This window comes from Juglans regia, chromosome 7, assembly GCF_001411555.2.
Source record: "Juglans regia cultivar Chandler chromosome 7, Walnut 2.0, whole genome shotgun sequence".
Classification (NCBI taxonomy): Eukaryota; Viridiplantae; Streptophyta; class Magnoliopsida; order Fagales; family Juglandaceae; genus Juglans; species Juglans regia.
In genome coordinates this window covers 52,320,994-52,345,546 of record NC_049907.1, presented here as the reverse complement: position 1 = coordinate 52,345,546, position 24,553 = coordinate 52,320,994, and the positions used below count along the sequence as shown (strand labels likewise).

General features: G+C 38.2%; 1 protein-coding gene across 13 annotated transcripts in view; it reads left to right on the top strand.

The window, feature by feature from the left end:
* LOC109000918 (SET and MYND domain-containing protein 4) overlaps nucleotides 1-24,021 on the top strand; it is a 49,060-nt gene extending 25,039 nt beyond the window's left edge. For 2 of the 13 annotated variants that reach the window (XM_035692535.1, XM_035692538.1), the window contains 10 exons: nucleotides 4,800-5,186; nucleotides 5,285-5,419; nucleotides 9,011-9,148; nucleotides 9,324-9,479; nucleotides 9,709-9,948; nucleotides 10,257-10,390; nucleotides 11,204-11,318; nucleotides 11,968-12,003; nucleotides 12,255-12,335; nucleotides 22,740-24,021. In XM_035692535.1, the coding sequence (XP_035548428.1) occupies nucleotides 4,800-5,186; nucleotides 5,285-5,419; nucleotides 9,011-9,148; nucleotides 9,324-9,479; nucleotides 9,709-9,948; nucleotides 10,257-10,390; nucleotides 11,204-11,318; nucleotides 11,968-12,003; nucleotides 12,255-12,335; nucleotides 22,740-22,952 (1,635 nt within the window). In that variant the 3' untranslated portion in view covers nucleotides 22,953-24,021. Of the gene's footprint in view, nucleotides 1-4,799; nucleotides 5,187-5,284; nucleotides 5,420-9,010; nucleotides 9,149-9,323; nucleotides 9,480-9,708; nucleotides 9,949-10,256; nucleotides 10,391-11,203; nucleotides 11,319-11,967; nucleotides 12,004-12,254; nucleotides 12,336-15,609; nucleotides 15,715-22,739 lie in introns of those variants that run through there. The other 11 variants (XR_004802030.1, XR_001997796.1, XM_035692536.1 and 8 more) reach the window with 11 other exon arrangements.
* The last annotated feature ends 532 nt before the right edge of the window (nucleotides 24,022-24,553 follow it).

Sequence of the window (24,553 nt, the reverse complement as noted above, 5' to 3'; positions counted from 1 at the left end):
AAGGGCCAGTTGGAATGGACTGCTAGGGAGAGTAACACACGGATTGAGTTCATCTTGGCTATTGGAGCAAAAGTTTCCTAGTAGTAAATTCCATATATTTGAATGAACTCCTTTGCCACAAGTCTTGCTTTGTACCTCTTTACACTACTAGCAGCCTTGAATTTGACTGTAAATACCCATTTACAGCCCACAGTCTTCTTCCCCTCTAGTAGATCACCAATTTCCCAAGTGCCATTAGCAATTAGTGCATTCATCTCTTCTTGAACAACCAATCTCCATTCCGGGTGATCCAAGGTTTCCTGAATGGTTCTTGGAATAAATGGATGAGAAATATTGGATGTAATGGCCTTATGAGTATTAGAGAGTCTATCATAGGATAGATGTTTGGCAATAGGATGTGTGGTACTGGTTCTAACTCCTTTCCTAAGGGCTATAGGTAAATCTAGATTAGCAAAATTCTCAACGAAAGGAGCAGGAGTGGAAGAGTTACTTGGTGTATTAGAAGGACCAACTTGTAGAGGTGATGATGATTGGCTTTGCTCCGGATTGGAAGAAGGATTTCTATTATTCTGACAATCTCTTCTTCTACTATAAACACGAACTTCAAATGAGGTAATATCTGGTAGTATTTCTCCCCCTGATTGTGAATCACTTATGCTTTTTACAGGTAGACTAGGATTTCCATTATTTTCACTTGATAAATTTTCTGTTTCATGACCTTTTAAAGGAGTATGGATGTTCATGTCAGTGTCAATGAAAACATTAGGAAGAAGATTATAAGTTTGCCAGAACCCATCTTCACTTTTCTCTCTCCCCCTGAAGATAGTTATGGCTAAAATATGGCTGTTTTTCAAGAAAAAAACATCCATACTAATGTGAATTTTCTTTGTAATAGGGTTAAGACATTTGTACCTCTTATAAAAAAAAAAAAAACATTTGTACCCTCTCTTATTAGGAGCATATCCGAGGAAAAAACATTTTTCTACCCTAGTGTCAAGTTTGGACTGAAGATGGGTTGGTATATGAACAAAAACAGTGCACCCAAAAACTTTTAGTTGTAAATCTGATGTTAGTTGAGAAGTAGGGAAAAGCTCATTTAGGAAGGAGTGATGTATTTTAAAACACGAGTAGACATCCTATTAATGGGATAACAGGCAGTCAAAATAGCATCACCCCATAAATATTTAGGAACATGCATAGAAAACATTAGGGCACGTGCAACCTCTAATAAATGACGATTTTTTCTCTCTGCAATACCATTTTGTTGTGGGGTGTCACGACAAGTAGATTTATCTTGAACACCTTTTTTCTGACAAAAAAGTTCCTAAACATTTGTTAAAGTATTCAGTACCATTATCAGTTCTAAGAATACTGATTTGTGTTTGGAACTGATTTTCAACCATATGATAAAAATCATTGAATAATTTTTCAACTTCAGATTTATCACTCATTAAATACACCCAACACAACCGTGTATGATTGTCAATAAACATCACAAACCATTTTTTTCCAGATTAAGTAGTGATTTTTGAGGGACCCCAAATATCACTATGAATTAAATAAAAAGGTTTTGAAGCACGATAACTTTTTAATTGATAAGTGTTCCGATGACTCTTGGATAAATGACAAGTATCACAATGAAGAGAGTTGCAATCATCAATTTTAAATAAGCTAGTAAACAAATGTTTTAGATAGAGAAAACTAGAATGTCCTAGTCTAAGATGTCAAAGCATATTTTGTTCTCGTATAGGCATTAAACTAGTACTACTACTACTCAAACCCTGAGCTTGTTTAATGTTAAATAGGGTCTTATCAAAATAATAGAGTCCATCAATCATCCAAATCATCCTCTCTGAGAGTTGGTCCTGAAATTTACAATGGGAATCAAAGAATATGACACGGTAGTTAGAATCCCGTGAGAGTTTCCTAACAGACAACAAATTATAAGCAAGTTTAGGAACATGAAGGACAGATTTTAGTTCAATTTTCTCAGAGATTTGGACAGAACATGTTCCTACAATGGATGAGAAACTTCCATCTGCAATTCTAACCCTTTTATTACCGTGACAAGAATAATAAGATTGAAAAAATTGTGAAGTACTAGTCATATGGTCAGATGCACCTGAATCAAGAATCCATGGTGTAAGAGTTAAGCCACAAGAGTAGGTACTAGGGGTATCACCTGCTTGGGCCAAGGAACCAGTGGGACTAGATGTAGGAGTGGATTTCAGCAATTGAAGAAAATGATCCACCTGCTCAACACATAGGAAATTAGCCTTTGCTTCATTGGCTCTAAGGGCTATATAGTTGCTGCCAAATGTTCCAAATTTGCTACTCTTTCAATTTGCAGGCTTTCCATGGAGTTTCCAGCAAATCTCTCTGGTGTGGCGTGGTTTATTGCAATAATCACACCATACCCGAGGCTTCTCTTCAAACATACTTTTGTTAGAATAGGGCCACTGTGCAAAAACATTGGCAGTTGACAGATCTGTGCTAATAGCACAATAAGGAGTAGGGTTGGTAACAACTAATGCAGAGTTCTCCACAATTTCATCCTCCTTTTTTTTCATCATGACATTCCGACGACAATCTTCTCTTCACACCTCAGAAAATACCTCTCCAAGTGGAGATAATGGCTATCTCCCTAGAATCCTTCCCCTACATCAAATTCATCATCAAGTGCAGCCAAGAATTTAAAAATTCTGGCATTCTCCACCATCTTAATATGATTGCAATCATCAGGATTTTTCCATTCATAATCATTGAATAAGTCTTAATCCTGCCAAAGTCCCTTAAGAACATTGAAATACCTGGTCACACTGCCTTCTCCTTGGTGAGTATTACTGATTTTCTGCTACAATTCATATATCTGAGAGTAATTTTCAAGGTCAGAATACATCTAACTAACATTGTCCCAGAGCTCCTTTGTAGTCGAATAGCACATGTAGTTGGCACTAATTTCTTCGTCCATAGCATTCACAAGCCACGCCATCACCATGAAATTTTCTACATCCCATACAACATAGGATGGGTCTATTTTCTCAGGCTCCTTGGTTTCACCAGTCAAGCACCCTATCTTCCCTCTCCCTCGAATATACATCCTGACTGATTGTGACCATCGTAGGAACTTAGCCTCATTCAGTCGTATGTTTGTGATTTGGACAGAGTAGGGTTCAGAATGGGTAGGTTTTGGTTTTGGTTTGTTTTTGGATTTGGCCTCATTTGAAGTATCAACTATGGTAAAAGGCTTGACAGCAACAAAAGAGAAGGACAGAGATGAAGAAGGAAGAAAACCCAAGAGATAGGGGTTGATTTGAGCCGCTAGAGGAATTAGGGTTTTTAGATGAATCGGAAAAACAAACCTTGTTATGATACCATCTAGAATGAGAGAGTAATTTGTAGGAATGATTCTCATTAATTCGTAACATAGGTACAAGGCAGTATATATAGATTACAACAGAAGAAAAGAAGGAAAGAATAAATTAAATGCTAACTTCTAAGGAAACTAAATCTCCTAGAATATTCACACATTTACAGCCAATATCTCCTAGAATACGGTAGAATTGACTAGGCAGATTTTGGAACCTTTCCAATAAGGGGTCTTCTATAGTCATTCTAGACTTGTGGTGGGTGATGGCTCTATGATCAAGTACTAGCATGACTTATGGTGTGGAGATAAGGCCCTCAAAGAAGCTTTCCCATGCTCCCCTTCTAGAATTTTAGTTTCTTGAGAGTGTCCATGATTAGGGGTTCATACTCTTACAAATTTTTTCAATCTTTTGTACTCCAGTAGATTATGTCTTGGAATGCGAATAAGACTCCTTGGATCCCTTTCAATAAAGGGATGTTCATTATTTGATTTTTGCATCAGGTCCTTATGCCTCATGATAGTAATTCTATTCATTGGATAGCTTCCTTGGGGAAATCCTTACCATTGATAACTTAAGGAAACGCCATATCATTGTTATTGACTAGTGTTGTATGTGTAGAAAGAGCGATTAATCTATAGACCATCTTTTATTCCATTATATGATTGCTAGAGCTTTGTGGAATGATTACCTTTGTTGAGTTGGGTTGGTTTTGGTTATGCTCACAAGGATAATATACCTCACAAGTTGCAGCTTAGAAGTGTTTAAATTTTATACAATTGTTCCATCTTCTAGGAAATGCTGACCATATGGCGAATTATTCAGTCTTCTAGAAGCATTCATAGAATTGGTTCACTGCTAGAATTCATATCATTATTGTTAATGTTGTTTTGTTGTTTTGGCTTGGGTGATGTCTAGGAGGTTGGTGGACCTTTTTGCTTTCTGGAGAGGTTTAAGGGGTAATGTGCAAATAGCCGATGTTTGGAATATGATCCCTTTATACCTTGTGTGGTGTATTTGGGTTGAGAGGAATGGTTGATGCTTTGAAGATAAGGAATGCTTGGTGGATGAACTTAGATGTTTTTTCTTTAATTCCTTATTTCATTGGGCTTCAGCTATTATATTTAATGGAACTAGTGTCCATGATTTTCTTGTTTCTTTTTCTAGTTCCTGACATGTAATAGTTCAGTTTTTTTTTACTTCCTGTTTGCTTGGCTTTGCCTTGTTACTTGTCTCAATAAAAAATTTATTCATAAAAAAAAATGTTGTTTTGTTGTTGTTGCTGCTGCTGTCGTTGTCGTCGTCGTTATTATTGTTATCATTCTCTTCCCATATATTCCCTTCAAACACGAGTTATTTTCTCATTATTTTGTTAATAGATCTAATGCCTGCCTTCCTGCTGAGGAATAAGAAATTTACTGGCCCTATAAGTTGCAGATAATATCGAAGCATTGTCGAGAAACTCATTGCCATTACTGCTTGAATGACCTACCACCAGATAAGGTCTCATGTACATCATGTTCTATACCTCTGTACTGCTCGCAGAGGTGCCAAATACGAGCAGGAGGACAAATGCTTAGGAATCATCCAGTGAAACATGGCATTCAAGGAAATATATCTCATAATCTTGACACATATATTTCAGAGATTACCCTGGGCAATGATTCTGAATCAGATGTTGACATTCCTGAACATAAGCATGAATGTCAAGGTGTACACTGGCCCACAGTATTTCCTTCTGAGATAGCTTTGGCTGGACGGGCGCTAATAAAATCTTTGGCAGAAAGAAGTCCAGTTGCTAATTTCGTGGACATGTTGGTATATTCACAACTATTATTCGCTTATTGGTTTTTTTCTCCTGTTGATGTTATGGTTAATATGACATGGCTTCTCATAGCCTTTATAATTTTCTACAGAACCTTTCTCAAAATTATCCACAAATTCATCCAGAAAGCAAATTGGAGTTACATATATACTCCATTATATTGCTATATTGCCTTCAACATTCTTCACGCACTGAACTTTTACTAAATGGGGCTTCTATAGCACAGGTCTCTCTCTCTCTCTCTCTCTCTCTCTCTCTCTCACAAAATTAGGATTAGTGGTTCTTATACACACATCACAATATCCACAAGCTAAAGGCTAATCTGCTATTCACCAAAGCCTGATGACACTTCCTTTCCAACAACAATGGGGTGGTGAGTGACGTTAGGGGTTCAAATCCCATCAACTATGTGAGTTAATCACCTAGAAAAAAGTTTTTGCAGCTCGATTTAAAGGGTGAAATCATAAACATATACTATTGGACCTGCACAATGCAAATCCAATGTAAGTGTATTCTTTATCTTACTATATTGTGTATATAAAACTTATATATGAGAGAAAATATATTTTGCACTCCCAAACTATCATCCCTTTCTATTTCGACCCACTACACCTGCAAACTACTAAATAGTTTAAGGGAGATTTGACAGGCAAGATTGTGCCATGACACAATTTTTCATCTATCTTAATAAATATAATTGAAAGGGGGCTGATATTTGATGGGAAGTGGTAGTTTGATGGTTTAGTGGGTCGAAAGTGGTAGCTTGAATAGCACATTGTAAAATGAGTGAGTTTGTATTTCCCCCCATATATTATTTAGAACTAAATAGTTAATTCCTAAGATAATTTTTCAGATTCTAAATGGCTGATTTTGTTTGTCACTTCAAAATATGTCCCCTACTTTCTCCAACCAAAAGTTGAATCCATGTCCTTCACAGATTTCTTTAGCTTATATTCCTCGATATGGCTTTTTAGCATTATGCTTATGACATAAACATTTTCCCTCCTCTACCTACTCTGCCCCCACTTTTGAAAAAAGAAGTTATAATAGCATTTATAAAAGACTATTGAAGTGAAGCTTGAAGTCATTTTGGTTTCCTCTATTCAGATTTAAGGTGGGACCTTATTCTCAATAAAAATGCTTATCTATAAAGAGTTGAGTTGAAGAGGTCCCACAGAGAGACGATAAGTGGGAGAAGGAGTGAAATGAAAATATCTTCTGGAATGGACGACCTCCCATCCACTGACTAACTACTCAAGACATCATCTTACCACCTTTTGTGGAAATTGTTGATTATACACAACATATGGCTAACCTAACGGAACATTTTATTGTGGTATTAAGAAGTGGTGGGGTTGAGCTTTGAGGGCTCTCCTTTTATGCATTGAAGCTGTATCAAGGTTGAAGGTAAACTTGGCTAAAATAGAAGTAGTTTCGGTGGGGGATTTTCCTAAAATGTGGAGAGTATGGCTTCCATTTTGGTATGCAAGATATCTCAGCTTCCTATGATATATCTTGGCCTCCCATTGGGTGCTTCGTTCAAATCGAAATCTATTTGGGATGATGTTCTAGAAAAAATGGAGCTGAAATTGTCTAGTTAGAAAATGGTGTATTTATCCAAAGGTGGTAGGGTCACCTAATAAAAAATACTATTTCAATTTGCCAACCTACTTCCTATCATTTTTCCCGCTCCTCGCATAGAAAAACTCCAACATGACATCTTACTTTTTTTTTTTTTTTTTTTGGGGGGGGGAGATAAATGACGAGTTTAAATTTCACTTGGTGAAATAGGCCATAATATGGGGGGGGAGATAAATGACGAGTTTAAATTTCACTTGGTGAAATAGGCCATAATATGCTATCCTATTCCAGGACAATGAGAGGATTGGGTATTCGGAACTTGCAATGGTTCCCCATGGATATGGAGATACCACAAGGAATGGGGGGCCTTATGGAGAATTGTCATTGAATTGAAGCATGGGAAACCATAAAGAGGATTGTTTTCCAACGAGGAGTGGGCCTTATGGAGTAGGGCTATGGAAGCATATGAGAACACATATTCAAGAAGTATCCACTTTACGGTGGGTGATGGATCTAAAATTAAATTTTGGCATGATGTATGATGTGCCGATAGGGCACTCAAGGAAACTTATCCACAAGTTTATGGTATAGCAAGAATGAAAGAAGCCTCAATTGTAGACCTCTTAATCATCTCCAATGGTATTCCCCAATGGAATGTTACATTCGTCAAAGATGCACAAGGTTGGGAAATTGATGCTTTTTCGGAGTTCTATGACCTAGTGTACTCCACCTGTTTGTTGGAGGGAGTCGAAGACAAGATTTTTTGGTGCCCCTCTAAGAAAAGGAAGTTCACAGTCCACTCTTTCTACCAAGCCATGATGATTCACAATACAAATCCATTCTCATGGAAGAGTATTTGGAAGACAAAAGCACTCCTAAAGGCAATCTTTTTTTGTATGGATGGCTTGCTTGGGGAAGATCATCACCCTAGACAACTTAAGGAAACTTTGAATCGTAGTAATGGATTGGTGTTGTATGTGCAAAAAGAGCGGAGAGTCTGTTGACCATCTACTACTTCATTGTGAGATTGCCATGACTTTGTGGAATGAAGTCTTTTTGCTCAGATGGGATTAGCTTGGGTGATGCCGATAAGGGTAATCAACCTCTTAGCTTCTCAGATTGCATCAATGTGGAGGATGGTTTCAATTGTTTACGGTGATGTACTTGGAGGAAGAGGAACGAAAGAAGTTTTAAAGATCAAGAGCGGTCAATGGATGAGCTTAGAAACTTATTTTTCAATACTTTAACTCCATTGGTCGATTGTAATTGATTTTCATGGCATGACTTTTCATGAATACCTTGTTCCTTAAACTAGCATGCGTAGGCATTGCTCTTGTATCCGTCTCGTATACTTGGGCTCTTGCTTATTCTTATGGTCAATAAAATCTTGTTTACCGAAAAAAAGTGGTGGGGCCTATTGAAAATAGGTTTGGGAAGAAAATTTTTTTGAGGTTTCTTGGAGTTTTGTGAAAGTTGTTTTGGTTTTTGTTCGTTTTGGAAATTGAGATGAGATGTTTTGATGATTGAGATTGTCCTGGTGTAAAGATGTTTGGATTGGGAGTACGAAAATTTTGATAACATCTTCAAAAAATTTTTGTTCCCAAACACTACCTTTGAATATAGAAGCACTACACATCATTTTACAAAAGAAAAGTATACTTATAAAAAAAAAAAAATATAGAAGCACTACAAAATTACAAATTCCATCTTGAGATTCAAACACGAACTATCACTCATCTCACTCCATCAAGCCCTATAGAAGTCATTCGTTGACAGGAGTGAAAATGCTTGAAGCGAAATAGGCTTCATCCCATCTTCCATTCTCTTTCCCCTCCAACAAGAAATAGTGTGTTTATAAGATCTCAATAGTTGAAGACAAGCTCCTCCTCGTGTGCTCACTACGTCATTGTTGCAAACACATTCTTCTTCAAATCTTTAAAACTAGGGACGTTAATGTCACATAACATTTAATATGCTTAATGTGTCAAATTTTTTAACTTAAACTTTATGGCAGAATTTTTTCCCTTACACGATACTGATTCTTTATATATCAATTTATTTTACTAACGTCACTCTTTGTCATGCACTAATGGTTCAAATAGTATTTATCATTTTTCTATTCAGGATCGTCATGTATGGCTTGTATTAATTATCATGTATTGTTAGGAGTTTCAATATGTCAGGGATAGTCCCAAAGATTTCATGTTATTTATTTCATTTTCTTCTGTTGATGCAGATTGTCATACTTATATCTCAAATTAGGGTGAATTCTATGACAATTTTTCGTATGAAATCAGCTGATGTTAATGGTCCACTGCATCAGTTTGGAAAATTTTCACACAGCGAGGTTTCTTTAACTAGTAATGTGGAGCAGGTTTGTGTATGGGGTGTCATTTTTTCCCTCTTTCCATTTCCTATCTGCAATATCTCGTTGTGATTTATCACTGTAAACTCTATAATAATATAGTTTTGTACTTTGTTGACAATAGCTGGATTTTTCATTTATATGTGATCATCGCATGTGTTTGTAATTGTTGTTACTCTCATAGGTCAAAGTAGGTCAAGCTATTTATAGAGTTGGCAGTTTGTTCAACCATTCTTGCCAACCAAACATTGGTGCATATTTTGTGTCACGTTCCCTTTTTATACGAACAACGGAGTTTGTGGCAGTAGGGTGTCCCCTGGAATTGTCATATGGTCCACAGGTATTCACTCTTGACAACTAGGACCTCTCTGTCAATTAATGCTGCTGATCTCTTTCTCTCTCCCTCCCTCCACATTTAATTTTTTGTTCAACCAATTATAGTAACTCAGAAAGCGGGGCTTGACTTTGCCTGCACTTGGCAACCAAGCAGCAATTTCCTCATCTTTCCAAACAAAATGTGATGCGGAAATAGCTAGTTCTAATAGTAAAATTATGGTTTTGTTTTACAGGCTGGCCAGTGGGACTGTAAAGATCGTCTAAAGTTTCTAAAAGATGAGTACTCATTTAGATGTGAGTGCAGAGCTTGTGCAGAAGTGAATCTCTCTGACCTTGTTCTCAACGCTTTTCATTGTGTCAGTCCAAATTGTCCCGGCATAGTGTTGGATAGCTGTGTAGTCAACTGTGAAAAACAGAAAACTAGGCACGTTCAAAGTGCCACCGGAATAAGCACCTTGGAGCCCTTTATGCAGGTACTCTATATTCTAGCTGATGTCAATTTTGGGTAATGATGTGGTATAATGTACGTAATCATGGTCTTTTATTGCATCTGGACATTCTTAATGGACACTATTTACTTGTCCCTGAGAGGCAAGGTGGACTTTGTACTTATGAAAGAGCACCACAGAAAATAGGAAAAACTTGCCAGCAAATGAGGTTCCAATGGTTGAATCAATATAACGGTTGAATGTGTTATGACATTCCTTTGTCCTCATGAGTTGCAGCAAAAAATATATTTCTACTTTCTTTCCTCTTACTGAAATTCTCAATGTTTTTTCAGGTTGATATGTTGAAATGCCTTCCAAGCAATGGCTCCCTTCGTATTGATCCTGGATTTTGTTTGAAGTGTGATTCGTATTGTGATCTGGAATCTTCATTTGCTGCAGTTAATAGAGCTTGGATTTCCATAACAAGGCATGGTTTTTTTTTTATAAGTAATAATATTATATATATATATATATATATATATCAATAGGAGTAACTAAGTACCCTGGACGTATACCTATAAAAAAAAAAAGTACACTGGATGTATACAAGAAAAACACCTAGCCCATACAAGAAAGCCCATAATGACCCATGAAAACCTATCCAAAATACACCAAACCCGAATTGGAAAACTATCATTACACCTCCCCGACCCCATCCCCTAGATTCCGAAAAAACTAATCCCCAACCCGAACATCACAAAGCCCTCCCTTTAGCCTTCCCTCGACTTGAGCTACCTCCCTTAGTATCGTAATTGATTGCTCATGAAAGATTCTTTAACTGCCTGCTCTTCTTAAACTTAGATTTGGTTTCAAGCGCATGGCTTGCCTCGATTGCAGTAAGTAGTGTTTTAAATTGGTCTTCATATTCTCCCTGTTCTCCATATGAAAGTCCTAGGGTTTGTAGAAACCCATTATCTTTATTCCATAACAAGGCATCATGGTTTTCATTGAAGCTTCATGATTTTAACATCCTCAATTACGTTCCTTTTAATCCTACCAGATCACCTAACAAGAGTTGGTACTTTGCATTTGGTGCCAAGTTTATGCTAGCCAAACTTCGCTGTATACCAACCGATATCAATCTGTGATTGATTTAACCTTCGTCCTTCAATCTGTATGATTAAACATCCATGGTAAAATTAAATTCTGCATTTTGCACAGTTAGAAATATCAGCACGTGTGCTTTTACATCCATAGGCATGTATGTTTCACCTTCAGTTTGTATATCAATACTCTACAGGTTGAAGGATACAATGGTTTCAGGAGAAATCTCAACCACTGTCCTTACGGCTGCACTAAATTCTCTTTGTCTGCTAAGATCAACTTTGCATGCATATAACAAGCGCATTTCTGAAGTGAGTTCTAGTAACCCTCCTCTCCATCTCCTTTCTTTTTCTTTTTTTCCTTTAGGGTAATGCCATCTATTTTTAATCATTGCAAATAGAAGTGTTTACTAAAGTTACTGAGTGGTGATAAGTGTTTTTCCACACTTTTTTTTTTTTTTTTGTAAGTAAAACAAGACTTTATTAAATCACCAAGTGTCAAGATACAAAGAAAAATGCCCTAATTATGTAGGCATATTAGCAACTAGAAAGTCATGAAGGTCCATGCCATTTAAGTCTACAGCAATGGCCCAAGTACAAAGAGTTCTAAAAAATAACAATTTTAGCTCCTCCATAGATCTCTCTTTGTCTTCAAAAATCCTCTCATTGCGTTCTTGCTATAAACACCACATAATATAGATAGGGATCATCTTCCACACTGCTTTGATCTGTCTCACCCCACGGATTGAAGTCCAGCACACCAATACATCCAAAACTGTTTCCGGCATAACCCACGCCAAATCCATTCTTTTAAACACCTCGTCCCAAATAGTCTTGGCTATCTACAGTGTAGTTTTTCCACACTTGATGTCTGTAACCCCATCTACCATGCATAGTAGTACTATGAACATATACATGTGGCATAGAGTACAACTGACGTTAGTGTGCATGACTGATGCAGCTTAAAGATGCTGCAACAATAAGATCTTGCTGTAAGGTAACGAATGACCCTTAGAAGGATAATAATTAATAAGAGAGGACTCCAAACAATGCACGTTAAAAATAAGTGTCTTTGGGATTCAAATACTGTTTGGAGTCAAATAATTAGCAGTAGAGATTGCTAAGCTCCCAGCACATGGAATTAAGGACTGGTTGCTGAACTGACAGAAAATATCTTCCTGATTTTCTGGTTTAGTTAGTTTGACAAGCTGGCTACATCAATGACTGTATATGATGTGATATTTGCAGGTAGAGGACAATCTAGCTGAGGCATTTTGTTTGGTTGGAGAATTACAACTGGCCTTGGACCATTGTAAAGCATCAATTGAGGTAAAATATCCATCATTACAAGAGTCGTAGTGTGCTGCAACTGAATATGGTGAATCATTCTATGGAGATTAGCACTGCACAGGAGGATGATTTAGGATTAGTAAGGTATGATATTGGCGATCCCCATGGGGCCAAGGAACAGGTTGTAACGCCCCGAATTTACAACTAACAGAGTCCTGTCTGAAAGATGACGACTTTCCCCCCTTTTACAAATTTCTCAAGCCTTACTTTTCAATGCAAATATTCTCAACAATACTCAAAAACTGTAATAAAATACTCCAATATGATCATTCCCAAAGAATTTGTCAGAGCAACTATAACCCAATAACGTAACATAAATTCCAACTACAATTCATTGACTTTAATAACATTACGATATATAGGTAATCTAAAAGAAAATCCATAGCTATCTAAATCCTCAAGTCTTCACATAGCGACTCCACCTTGCCCAACAATTTGTCAACTCCCTAGTCACAAACCTCAAGCAGATGGATTCTCTAAAAGAGTAAGAAATACAGAGAGTGAGCTGCCACGTGCTCAGTAAGTATCATAATTAATGGGGGTTGGGGAAATGAAAATTTTAATTACCAAAAAGACATCACAGATGCCATTAAGGCATCAATATACCACACATAAATTAATTGTCATAGGTACACTGATGAATATATCAGTTGGCTCACAAAATAAAATCTCAAGAATTTTTTTTTTATAAGTAAACGATTGTATTAATAATAGGCATAGCCCAAGTACACAAGATGGTATACAAGAGGAAACACCTATATAGGATGAAGAAAAGGAAACAAGAAAGTCATGAAGGTTTAGGCCATTAAAATCTACAGCTATAGCCTATAGGAATAAGGTTCTAACAATAAGAGATCTAAGATCCTCAAATGAGCGCTCATTGTCTTCGAACATCGTTTCATTCTGCTCCTGCCATAAGCACCATAGAATACAAATTAGAACCATCTTCCATTGCTGAGATTTGTGGAATACCTCCTAAATTTGTCCAAGTAGTCAAAAGCGCCACCATTGTGGTGGGCACCACCCAAGTTAACTCTAATATGCTGAACACCTCATCCCACAGCATTCCAAAACATCACAATGCAATAGGAGATGATCCACAGTCTCACCACTCTTCTTGCACATGTAGCACCAATCGATTATGATTGCCCCGCGTTTTTGCAAATTATCCGTCGTCAAGATCTTACCAGAGAAGCTATCCATGCAAAGAATGTAGCTTTGGGAGGCGCAATCCACCTCCATGGAAACTGAATGTTCTGCACCTGTGTGAGGAACTTATGGAACGAACGAACCGAAAATGTGTCTTTACCTATGGGTACCCACCACATCGTGTCATTTCCTTGGTTGCTTGATCTCAAGGAGTACAAAAGCCAAATCAAAACTGCCAACTTCCCAATCTTGGGCTGCCATACTAAAGTTAATGTTCCACTATATTTGATCCCCAACTATCACCATAAAATCAGCAACTAAAGCTTCTTTCTCACATGCAATCCGGAATATTGAGGGGAACGAGTCTTTTAGGACATTATTTCCACACCATATGTCGCTTCAGAATTTTATTCTAGAGTCATCTCTCAACACGAGTCTAGTATGACGAGCGAACACCCCCCACCCCTGACTAATATGCTTCTAGATCCCCAGTCCATAAGCCCCATTAACCTATCTAGTGCACCAACCCCCCCCCCCCCCCAAAAAAAAAAAAAAAACAAACTTCCATATTTGCAATCAATCACCGACTTCCATAAGGCTTCGGCTTCTGGTTCTATATTATATCGCCACAACGATTTCCCGAGTAATGCCCAATTGAAAATCTTCAGATTTCTAATTCCCAACCCTTTCGAAGGGGAACATAGTTTTATCTCATTTGACTAGATGAAATTTGAAGTCATTTCCTATACCACTCCAAAGTAAGTCCCTGTGAAGTTTCTCAATCCAAGTCGCCACACTTGCTGGAATTGGGAAAAGAGATAAAAAAAAATACATTGGTAGATTAGACAAAGTTGTTTTGATTAAAGTGATTCTACCACCTTTTGACAAGTACAGTCTCTTCCAACCCGCCAATCTATATTTAATCTTCTCAATCACTATATCCCATAATGCTATAGCCCTTGAGGCAGCCCCCAACGGTAGACACAGGTAATTCATAGGAGACCTTACATCCAAGAGTGTTAGCTATCTGTTGAATGTTACCAACATTACCAACTGGCACCAATTTTGATTTATTAAAATTCACTTTCAAACCCAATGCCGCTTTGAAACAGAGTAAGAGTGCCCTCAATGCCCGCATTTGGTTTTGTTTTGCCTCACAGAAAATAAGTGAATCATCTGCAAACAAGTGAAAAATGTTAATAGTTCCCCGATTGGTAGATCACCAGCTGTGAGTCTAGCCATAAAATTATTGTGAACCAAAGTCGAGGTCATTCTGCTAAGCGCCAATGACAGAGGAGTGGGGATAGTGGATCCCCTTGTCTCAGACCTCAAGAGTTGTATACCTTGTCCATATCTAACTTACATAGGGTCCCCGTGTTACTAGATTTTTGTCTACTATCTAGGCATTCATTGGCAATGGGAATTGACACTAGGATTTGCCTACCTCGTACAAATGCGTTTTGGGATTTTGTTATGATCTTCCCCAAAACCTCAGTAGACAGTTTGCGAGCACCTTGGAGATGATCTTATACACTCCATTCACTAGACTAATGGGTCGAAAATCCTTTATCTCCGATGACCCAATCTTCTTGGGAATTAGTGCTATAAAGGTGGCATTGAAGCTCTTCTCAAATTTTCCAACCAAGAACTCCTGGAAAACCTTCATTAAATCCTCATTCACCACTTCCCAACAATTTTGGAAGAATCCCATAGAAAATCCATCTAGACTTGGGTGCTTTGTCTTTGGCCATTTTTCTCACCACACCGTGAACCTCCGTCTCCTCAAAGGGCCTCTCCAACCAAGAGACTTTCTGTGGCTCAATGGAGTCAAAACCTAATCCATCAAGCTTTGCTGCCATGTAACACCCCCTTCCCGTAGGATAGAGATATTACTAACATTTATAACATAATGCCCGGTAAAGAGATTCATATCCTGAAATACCTCATTTATTGAAATTCATCAAAACTTTAAAACTGAATTGAACATGATTGTTTCGAAAACTGAATGTAAAATAAAAGAACATAAACTAATCCTAAGACTGACATAAAAAGAATCTAATTCTTGTGTGAATATCACTTATTCATTCCTAAGTCTTTGTACTAGATCTATTCCTGGCCATCCAGCTCTGCATCATCATAGACATCATCTGCCAGAATTAGACATGGAAGAAGACAAGAAGACAAACAAAAAAAATGAGTCGAATACTCAGTAAGTAGCGCACCATACCGTAAAATATAATTTTTGCCTAACATGCAATTAATTTCTATGAGACTCTTCATAACATACATACAGCTTCATAGATTATAATCAAACACGTAACATGACTTTCTGAAAGATTTTACATACATATATAGTCATAGACTCACATAGCATACGTTTTAATCATTAACCAAAAGCGGAAGCATATATAATCGTGGCAAACATGTAATCGTGAATGCATAATATCTTGTTTATCTTGTCTTAACATGGAGTGAAACACACTTGGGTCTGTGTTTCACCTACCTGGCATAACATGGAGTGAAACACGTTTGGGTCCGTGTTTCACTAAACTTGCATAACATGGAGTGAAACACGCTTGAGTCCGTGTTTCACTAAACTTGCATAACATGGAGTGAAACACGCTTGAATACGTATTTCACCTAACTTGCATAACATGATGTGAAACACGCTTGGGTCTTTGTTTCACCAAACTTGTATAACATGATGTGAAACACGCTTGAGTCCGTGTTTCACCTAACTTGCATAACATGGAGTGAAACACGCTTGGGTCCGTGTTTCACTTAACTTATGGTTAATCACGCTTGAGTCCGTGGCACCGTAATATTTCTTATCTTTCTTAATGCATGAAAATTTATTAGGTTTTCATGAATATTTCTAACATGGCATATTCTTGTACATGGCATAGCATAACATGGCATAATATGACATATTCTTGTATATGGCATAGCATAGCATGTCATATTCTTGTACATGGTATAGCATGACATAGCATAACATGGCACTTTCTTATACATGGCATAACATAACATGGTACTTTCTTATACATGGCATAACATAATATGATCTGAATATTTTATGACATTTCATGGCATACATAATCTAAGTACTACATGAACATGGCTTGCATAATCTGGCTATTCTATTACATGGCATACTTGACTTGAATTACTACATGAATATCTCATTGCTTTCATATGATTTTAGTAACATTCAATTAATCAAACAAATTCATTCATTCAAGCATAATCTCATATTTTCTCAAGATCATGAAAGGAATCTAACATTGACTTGTCTCTTAGCGTAGCGTAGATAACCATCATAAGCACATCATATTTTCATACATAACAATAATATTCACAGTACACATGCATTTATATGATCATACTATTTACCTCTTAGCGATGCTTCCTGATTTCCAAGTGAAAGCGCGTTACCTATACGAGGTACACGACGTTACTAACTTCTAGGAAAATGTCCTAGCATCCTTCCCACTTGAATACATATCATAAACTTTAAATCTAATAAAATATCTAGCTATATACTGATTTCACGAAATATGATTATTAATACAATAGGCTAATCATGATTTATTACCCAATAATGCATGTTTTGAACCCCTTTAGACTTGCTGCTGTAGAATGGTTTGTAAACCTCCCCCTGAATAACGTAATGTGGTCCCTAAGAGTAATAACTCTTACAACACAGCCCACACTTAGGGCAAGTCCAATTTAAAATCACCTGTTTAATTGAACTCACTCAGCCCATATAGGAAATCAGCCCACGTAATGCACAGGTTTAAAAACATGAAATCTCCCAAAGACACTGTCAACTACCATATGGTTACTAAAAAGAAAAGTTTCTTCAATAGGATTTACGGAGGCCTACGAAAAAGGGTTTTTAAGGGTATTTTGGGAAATCATCCTAATGGGCATGGGTATTATGGGAAAACTGGATATAAGGAAAGATATAGGCTTACGGGAGAAGGCTCTCATCGTGTAACAAAAGGGCCGAACTAAGAACAAAGGGAGTGGTTGTGCGATGCTTACTGAGAGAAGGAGGCTGAAGCGACGGCAGCTCTAGGTGGTTGGAAGCGACGTCGGTGCAACAGGGAGGTTTCCTATGGTGGTGCGACACCGAGAGAGGGAGGAAGAGAGAAAAAAGAGAGAGTTTAGAGAGATGGAATTGAAAACTTACTCACGGAGAGGGAGGAAGGTTGTGTGCGACAATAGGGGCTTACCTGAGGGAGTGGGTGCGACGGAAATAAGTTGGCCGGCGTTTTCTGTGGTGGTGTGGGAGGTGGTCCTTCGAGGTGGCTGTTGGTTGCATGGAGGAAAGGTTGCGTGGTGCTTGCGGGAGTGGTTTCTTTCTCTGCGTGGAAGAGTTTTTCTCCAGGGATTTTGGTGTCTATAATTCAGAGGCTTTGTGAGTTTCTTATAGGCGATGAGAGGAAAGCAACATGAATCTTTAGGATATTGACTATAATTCGAAATTGCCTAAACTTTAGGAACAGTTTCCTACAAGGAGTCAGATTCTGAGAGGATTTTGAAGAGTTTGAGTTGGACTTAGTCTTGAACTAGGAACCAAATCTAATATGGGAAGTTAACGGATAAACTATACGAAGGTTTTGATAGGAAAAGAATCACCAATTTAATCTATCTGTCCACATATTTTCCTAAGATGATAATAATGAAAGTTAAATAAATAAAATAAAATAAAATAAATTATAATAATATCTATAATACTAATAAAAGTCCTAAATTTTGGACCTGTATGTTACAACCCCATTGCTCGGTAAGCATGTGTTCAAAGAAATCAACAAGAAGTTCTCTAAGCATAGGGGCCTCTTTACATGCCGCACCACCATCTATATTCAACATCTCAATGGTATTGGTTCTCCTGTGAAAGTTGGCAACTCTATGAAAGAATTTTGTACTTCATTCCCCTTCTTTCAACCATTGTGCTCTAGATTTTTGGCGCCACGAGATCTCTTCCAATAAAATAACCATCTCTAATTCAGAGACCACTTCTGACTTGTGAGATAGTTCTTCCAAGGAAAGTAACCGGCCCTCTTGTATCCTCTCTAACTCATGTGGCTCTTCCAACATGGACTTCTTACGTTCACCTATGTCACCAAAGGTTTGTGTATTCCAAAGCTTTTGATCTTTTTTTAAAACTTTCAATTTACCTACAAGAATGAAACTAGTGGTGTCATAAAATATGACGACCACCATTGCCTAACCCTGTCCACAAAACCTTCAATTTTCAGCCACATGTTTTCAAATTTAAAGTGCCAATGCCCTCCTTGGATACCACCACAATCAAGCATAATAGGAAAATGATCCGAAGAGAGACAAGACAACCTCTTTTGACATACGTCCTGATAATGTGCTTCTCACTCCAATGAAACTAAAAATCTGTCCAATCTAGACCACGTATGATTATTGGACCACGTGAATGCCCCACCAATGAGAGGGATGTCCACCAAACTAAAGTTGAAAATAAACTCTGAGAATTCAATCATTGGTGGTCGCAATCTACTTTCTCCCGAACATTCACTTGGAAATCTTATAGCATTAAGATCACCACCTATGCACCATGGTAGTTCCCACTAGCTATGTACTATAGCTAGTTCTTCCCATACCTGACTTCTGTTGCTGTCCAAATTCGGCCCATAAATACCAGCAAAAAACCACGTAAAGTTGTCTTCCACACTCCTAAAGGAACGCGCTACTGTGTACTCTCCTATGAATTCCTCCATTTTCTCCACCACCCATCTATCCCACATCATGAACACACCTCCCGAAACCCCATCGGATGCAAGATAAGCCCAATCCACATATATACAACTCCATATACTTAGAACAATTATTTTTGTAATATATTTCAATTTAGTTTCTTGTAAGCACACGATGTCCGTCTTCCACTCAAGAAGCAAATGTTTGATTCGGAGACGCTTATTTTCCTCTTTAAGTCCTCGGAAGAAATAATTTTGGGCTTCATAAAACAGGTAGTATTCCCTTCACTTTAGATCTCTCTTGACTTGCGCTGTCCTCATAGTTAATAGACCACGTTAGTCTCTTTAGCTCCATCTATTTTTTGGAATCTGATTTCTTAAGCTAAGCATGACCAACTTCAATGGCTGTACGAAAAGCCATAAATTGTTCCTCAAAACCCTCACACTCCATCCCCACACAATGTTGATTTCCTTTACCTTATGAAGAACCCATTGTGAGACACTAGACTGACCTAGAAGCATAGAATTAAGGGGTATAGGCTCTGCCTCCTTGGTGGCCCACTACAAAACCAATGGCTTCCTCATCTTCTCCTCCACAAAAAGGTTTATGCACTCCCATTCAGAGAAGCCCTGCATCGAGATAAGGCTCCTGGAAGTCCCATCATCTGCTCTCGTGTCACTTTCTTCCTCTGAAAACAAGTCACAACTTTCATCCATATGTTGTGTGGCCTTCGCCAGAACAGCTACCGTTGGAGAGACGACGACAACCACTTCCATGTCACTCGCCACTGTTGTCTAGCTCTGTTGCACCGAAGATCCACCACACAATGGTAAGGAAATGTCGAGAGCCGTTTCAGAGACGTCTGTCGTCACCCTAAGGGCCTTCATTGAAGGCTCCTTAGCTTGTCACGAAGTGATCAGAGCTTTTTCAGGAAAGGTTACCAGACTCCCGCCGGTGGAGGGTCGTGGATCGCCCCTTGTCCTGATTCTCCACATGGGCTGGGTCCTGACTGGTTCTTTGCCTGCATGCCCCATGGGCTAAGGCCTAATCTCATGGCCCACCTGCTTTGTTTTCATCAACCCAGTTATTATACCACTACTAGGTCCAGCGAAAGTCGGGCCCAGACCCACTTTTCCCCCTTTCAACTGCCAGTCTATTGTAACTGTTCTGGGTCCTCTTGCTTCCAATCCCAGGCCCATATCAAGCCCACCTTTCTCCTCTTCATACCGTAGCAAAACCTCCACTTTCTCCTGCAACTCTATCAGTTGTGGCCTCAAGTCCAAAAGCATACTATGTACATCCCCTCTACCAGGCCAACAACATGCCCCCCACCACCACCCTTCCACATTGTACTAGTTGTACCTGCGGTACAAGGAGCTTTGCCAGCCCCATGCCCATTGCCTTGTCTTGTGTGGGTTCCTTTAATTCCATGGGGCCGTGTCGCCGCCTTGAACCCCTGTGAGGTTTCATCGTCTCCAAAGCCTCCTTGTACGAACGTTGTTTTGGTTGTACCACTGCCACCAATTGCCTTATCGTTGTCCCCCCTCGCTCTGACTAATACCTCTCCCATTAGTCATGAACTCCCACAGTACCTCCACCAACCTCCTCCATCCCTGACCCTCCTTCTCCTCGGGTATGAATATAAAATTGCACCTACTACCACCACTGTATTCCACTAACACCATGTAGCGACTGCTAGCATTCAAACACCGTTGTGCTATGAAACTGCGATTTCCTTCCCTTGCCATGGTGTAGAAGTCCTTTCTTTCTTCCTTTAAGCAGTGTTCCAATGCTTTAGCAACCCACTGCACCAAAGCCAACCCAGCCTCAACTCCTTCACCACATTCCAGCTTTTCTCAATAATAAGCATGGAGCTCCCTTCCTTTGATATTGAAAAAAACTTTGGATTCTATCACTACATGTTTAAGAAACCCCATTTTGAAGACACCTATAAACTCTAAACTCAATCACAATCTTGCTGTTGCATGCACCAAAATGTCACCGGAAAGAAAAATTATCACTTTTCATCATCGGAATTTTGGGTATATAGAGAGAAAATGTTAGGTGTACGGACTAGACTCCACTCAATCCTATTTTGAGCCACTCAATCACATCTGAAGAAATTACACAAGGATATTCGAAGTAGGACCAGCATATATGATTCCCAAAAATTTGTGCCTTCCCTCATAGGCATATCCAAAATAGCGGAAAAAATGCATGTAGACAGAATTTATAATATGCTGAAATTTTGAAACCGATGTGCATAGTCTTAAATTAGCAAGAGTAACTAGATTTTATAAAAACCCATGAGGAACCTACGTGCTTCGATTGCAATACCATCAACCAAATGCTCCTTCAATTTACGAGGTAATTACTCTGAAACTAAACCAAAGCCAACTAAAAGATAAAATAAAATCTAAATCACGGTTGAGCAAGCTTTTAACTAATATCCACTACTAAAACTGAATAATTTTTCCCTAAAGCCAGTTGGACAACCTCTAAATAAATTTTGGGAATAGTCGTACATATTTAATAAGATTAACAATGGGACCACAATATACTAAATTTATAACACACCCCGCTGGGCATGGTGTTTTCCATTTATCCCATCTGAAATTGGTTCTATTCTCCGTAAAAATAATACCTTCTACATCCAGCCCCCTTTTTGATAAATATTTTATTCAATTAATTTCTCAAAACTAACATCCTCAATTTAATAGAACCCAATCCAGTAGATTCAGATCCTATTTACGTTACCATTGACAATCATTACATAACCGCAATATATATTTTCTAAGCTACCGCAATATATATACTTGTCAAGAATATACACCAATGAACATCAGCCAACCAATCATGGGATCATCTAATATTTTCTTTTCAAAATTCAGAATGCTAACTGTCCTATATTCTGAAATAAATACATTCCAACTTATTTCCTTCCAGTAGTAAAGTTGGGTGGAGTGAATTTGGACCTACGAAAGTGTCGGGCTTAAGGTAAAAACTGGACCTATACAATTGGTAATGATTTTTTTTGGAACTTTTGGGATTGATTTACCATTGATATTTTTTTTGTGACAATGACTGAGGCTACTTGAATTAAATTGTCGTGGATAGCTGTGGGATTTTTTTTTTTTTTTTTTTGCGAGTGTAGACACCCATGGGATATTTTTTGATCGGGCAACTCTTAATAGTTTTTTATTGTTTATTGTACCTTAAAGTACCACAGGAGTGATCGTTACGGAGCCTTGCATGGATAGTAATGATTGGGTTGGTAATTACAATATATAGAAAAGGGGGTTTGGTAATAAACAATTTATTTGATATCACTATTTTGCACCTGTTAGAAAAAGTTCAATTCTTTTAGTAGTTCACATTGCAAATAGGAAAGGAGTATTACCTTTGCATTAATACGATGCAGGCAAAATTAGCCTTTGTCAGTCAGCCCTGATAAGTAATGAAATGCAAATCTGATTATGATAGTTTTTCATTTGGCAGATTTTGGAAAAGCTCTATGGTCCGAATCACATTGTCATTGGATATGAACTTGTGAAGCTTTCATCTATTCAGCTATCCATGGGGGATCGTACTGCTGTCAAGAACATAAATCGAGTCAGTGAAATTTTTTCTCGTTATTATGGATCTCATGCAGACAAGATGTTCCCATATCTGCAACCCTTACAGGGGAAACTCACCAAGTTAGTTCAATAAGGTCTAATCCTATCGCTGATGTCGAGAGAAATTCCAGATGAAAATAGAATGGGCATAAAAGAATTTGAAGATGACTAATCACTAATCACTAATCAAGGTTGCCGCTTTGAACATGAAGGGATCGATTATAACTTTTGCCTGATGAATTGCATTTGATATGTTGAGATTTTATCCGTTCCAGTTAATTCTGTAAAGAGTTGGCTATACTGTAGAATAGGTGTAATAGTTATGTAACAGCCAGGCGCTGCTTGGACTTTTTTAGGTCTAAAGTTGTGTTTGCATATTCATTTGCAGTTTCAAGTCTATTTCTGTTAATTTTTTTAAAAGTCTACTTGTGTCATTGGATACTTCGTGTATCTTGAATCCTCCCTCTCTCGTCTTCCACGAGAATATCAGCATGTATACCGCGTACGCCAAGAATTTTCACTCAGTGCAAGGACTGTTAAGAACGCTCGGTGCATTTGGAGTCCGAAATAGTCACCTTAGAGAAGGGGAAACAAGCTTTCCAATGGGAAATGAGTACTACCAATTGAGGAACACATGCGGCCCAGGATTAATGCACTTGGGAGTCCGAAATAGTCACCATAGAGAAGGGGAAACAAGCTTTCCAATGGCAAATGAGTACTACCAATTGGGGAACACATGATACGGTCCATGCCATCATTGAGGATCGTGCATAGGGTGAATGAACTCATTAAAGACCCACTTGCATGCCAATGGAAGAACCTCAAACTCTCAAGTTAGCGATGATCTTTGTTTTTGTCATTTTTCTCATTCTTGTGTGATTTTTAGTGCTTACTTTCCGTACCTCGGATTCGGGGAGGGAGCTCCCCTTTTGGAGGATCTTCTATTTGATGTTTAATGAGGATCCCATGTCAATAAGTGATCACACCAATTTTGGGGTCCTCGAGGGTTGACAGTATTGATTAGAAATGATTGAAACACTATTTAGCGACTGTTGTGTCAGTAGTGCGGAGATCATATTGTAGCCTTCATTTTGGGGTTGTTTCTTGTGGCCCTCTCCAAGATTAAGGATAGATGTTAGTTCAAGCCAATCTCTTTATCGTTTTGGAGCTGAATTGCGCCTTACTATTCCCTATTTTTCCCTTCGATCGAAGAAACAAAAAATATAAGGTCTATCATACTAGACCCAGACTGGTAAATAATGCTCTAACCATTCTTACTTTTATCTTTCCGCTACAGATAATTTTAATCTCTTGAAAAAATTACAAGTACAGTATGCGGCGAAATTGTTCATTATCATGTATTATTTATAGGGCTATAGCACATGTATATAGAGTATGCAGTGAAACCCTAATAAAAAAAATTATTGAGTTATTCACTTGAGCGAGTATCGAGTGAACTTTTGGTCTGAAGTTCTTTCGAGCGATAGGTCAAGCGAACTTTTTGTTTGCCTTCTCTCGAGCCACAAACCAACCTCTACAAACCCAACAATTCTCTCACTAGGAAATTGGTACGATTGCATGTATCAACCGCCTGTCTCTGAAACTGAAACTCTTCACCTCTGCAGCTCATAGTTCTTGTCTTCAAACTAGAAGAACAACTGAAGTTGCGCACAACTTCGATTTCTCAAGTGTAAC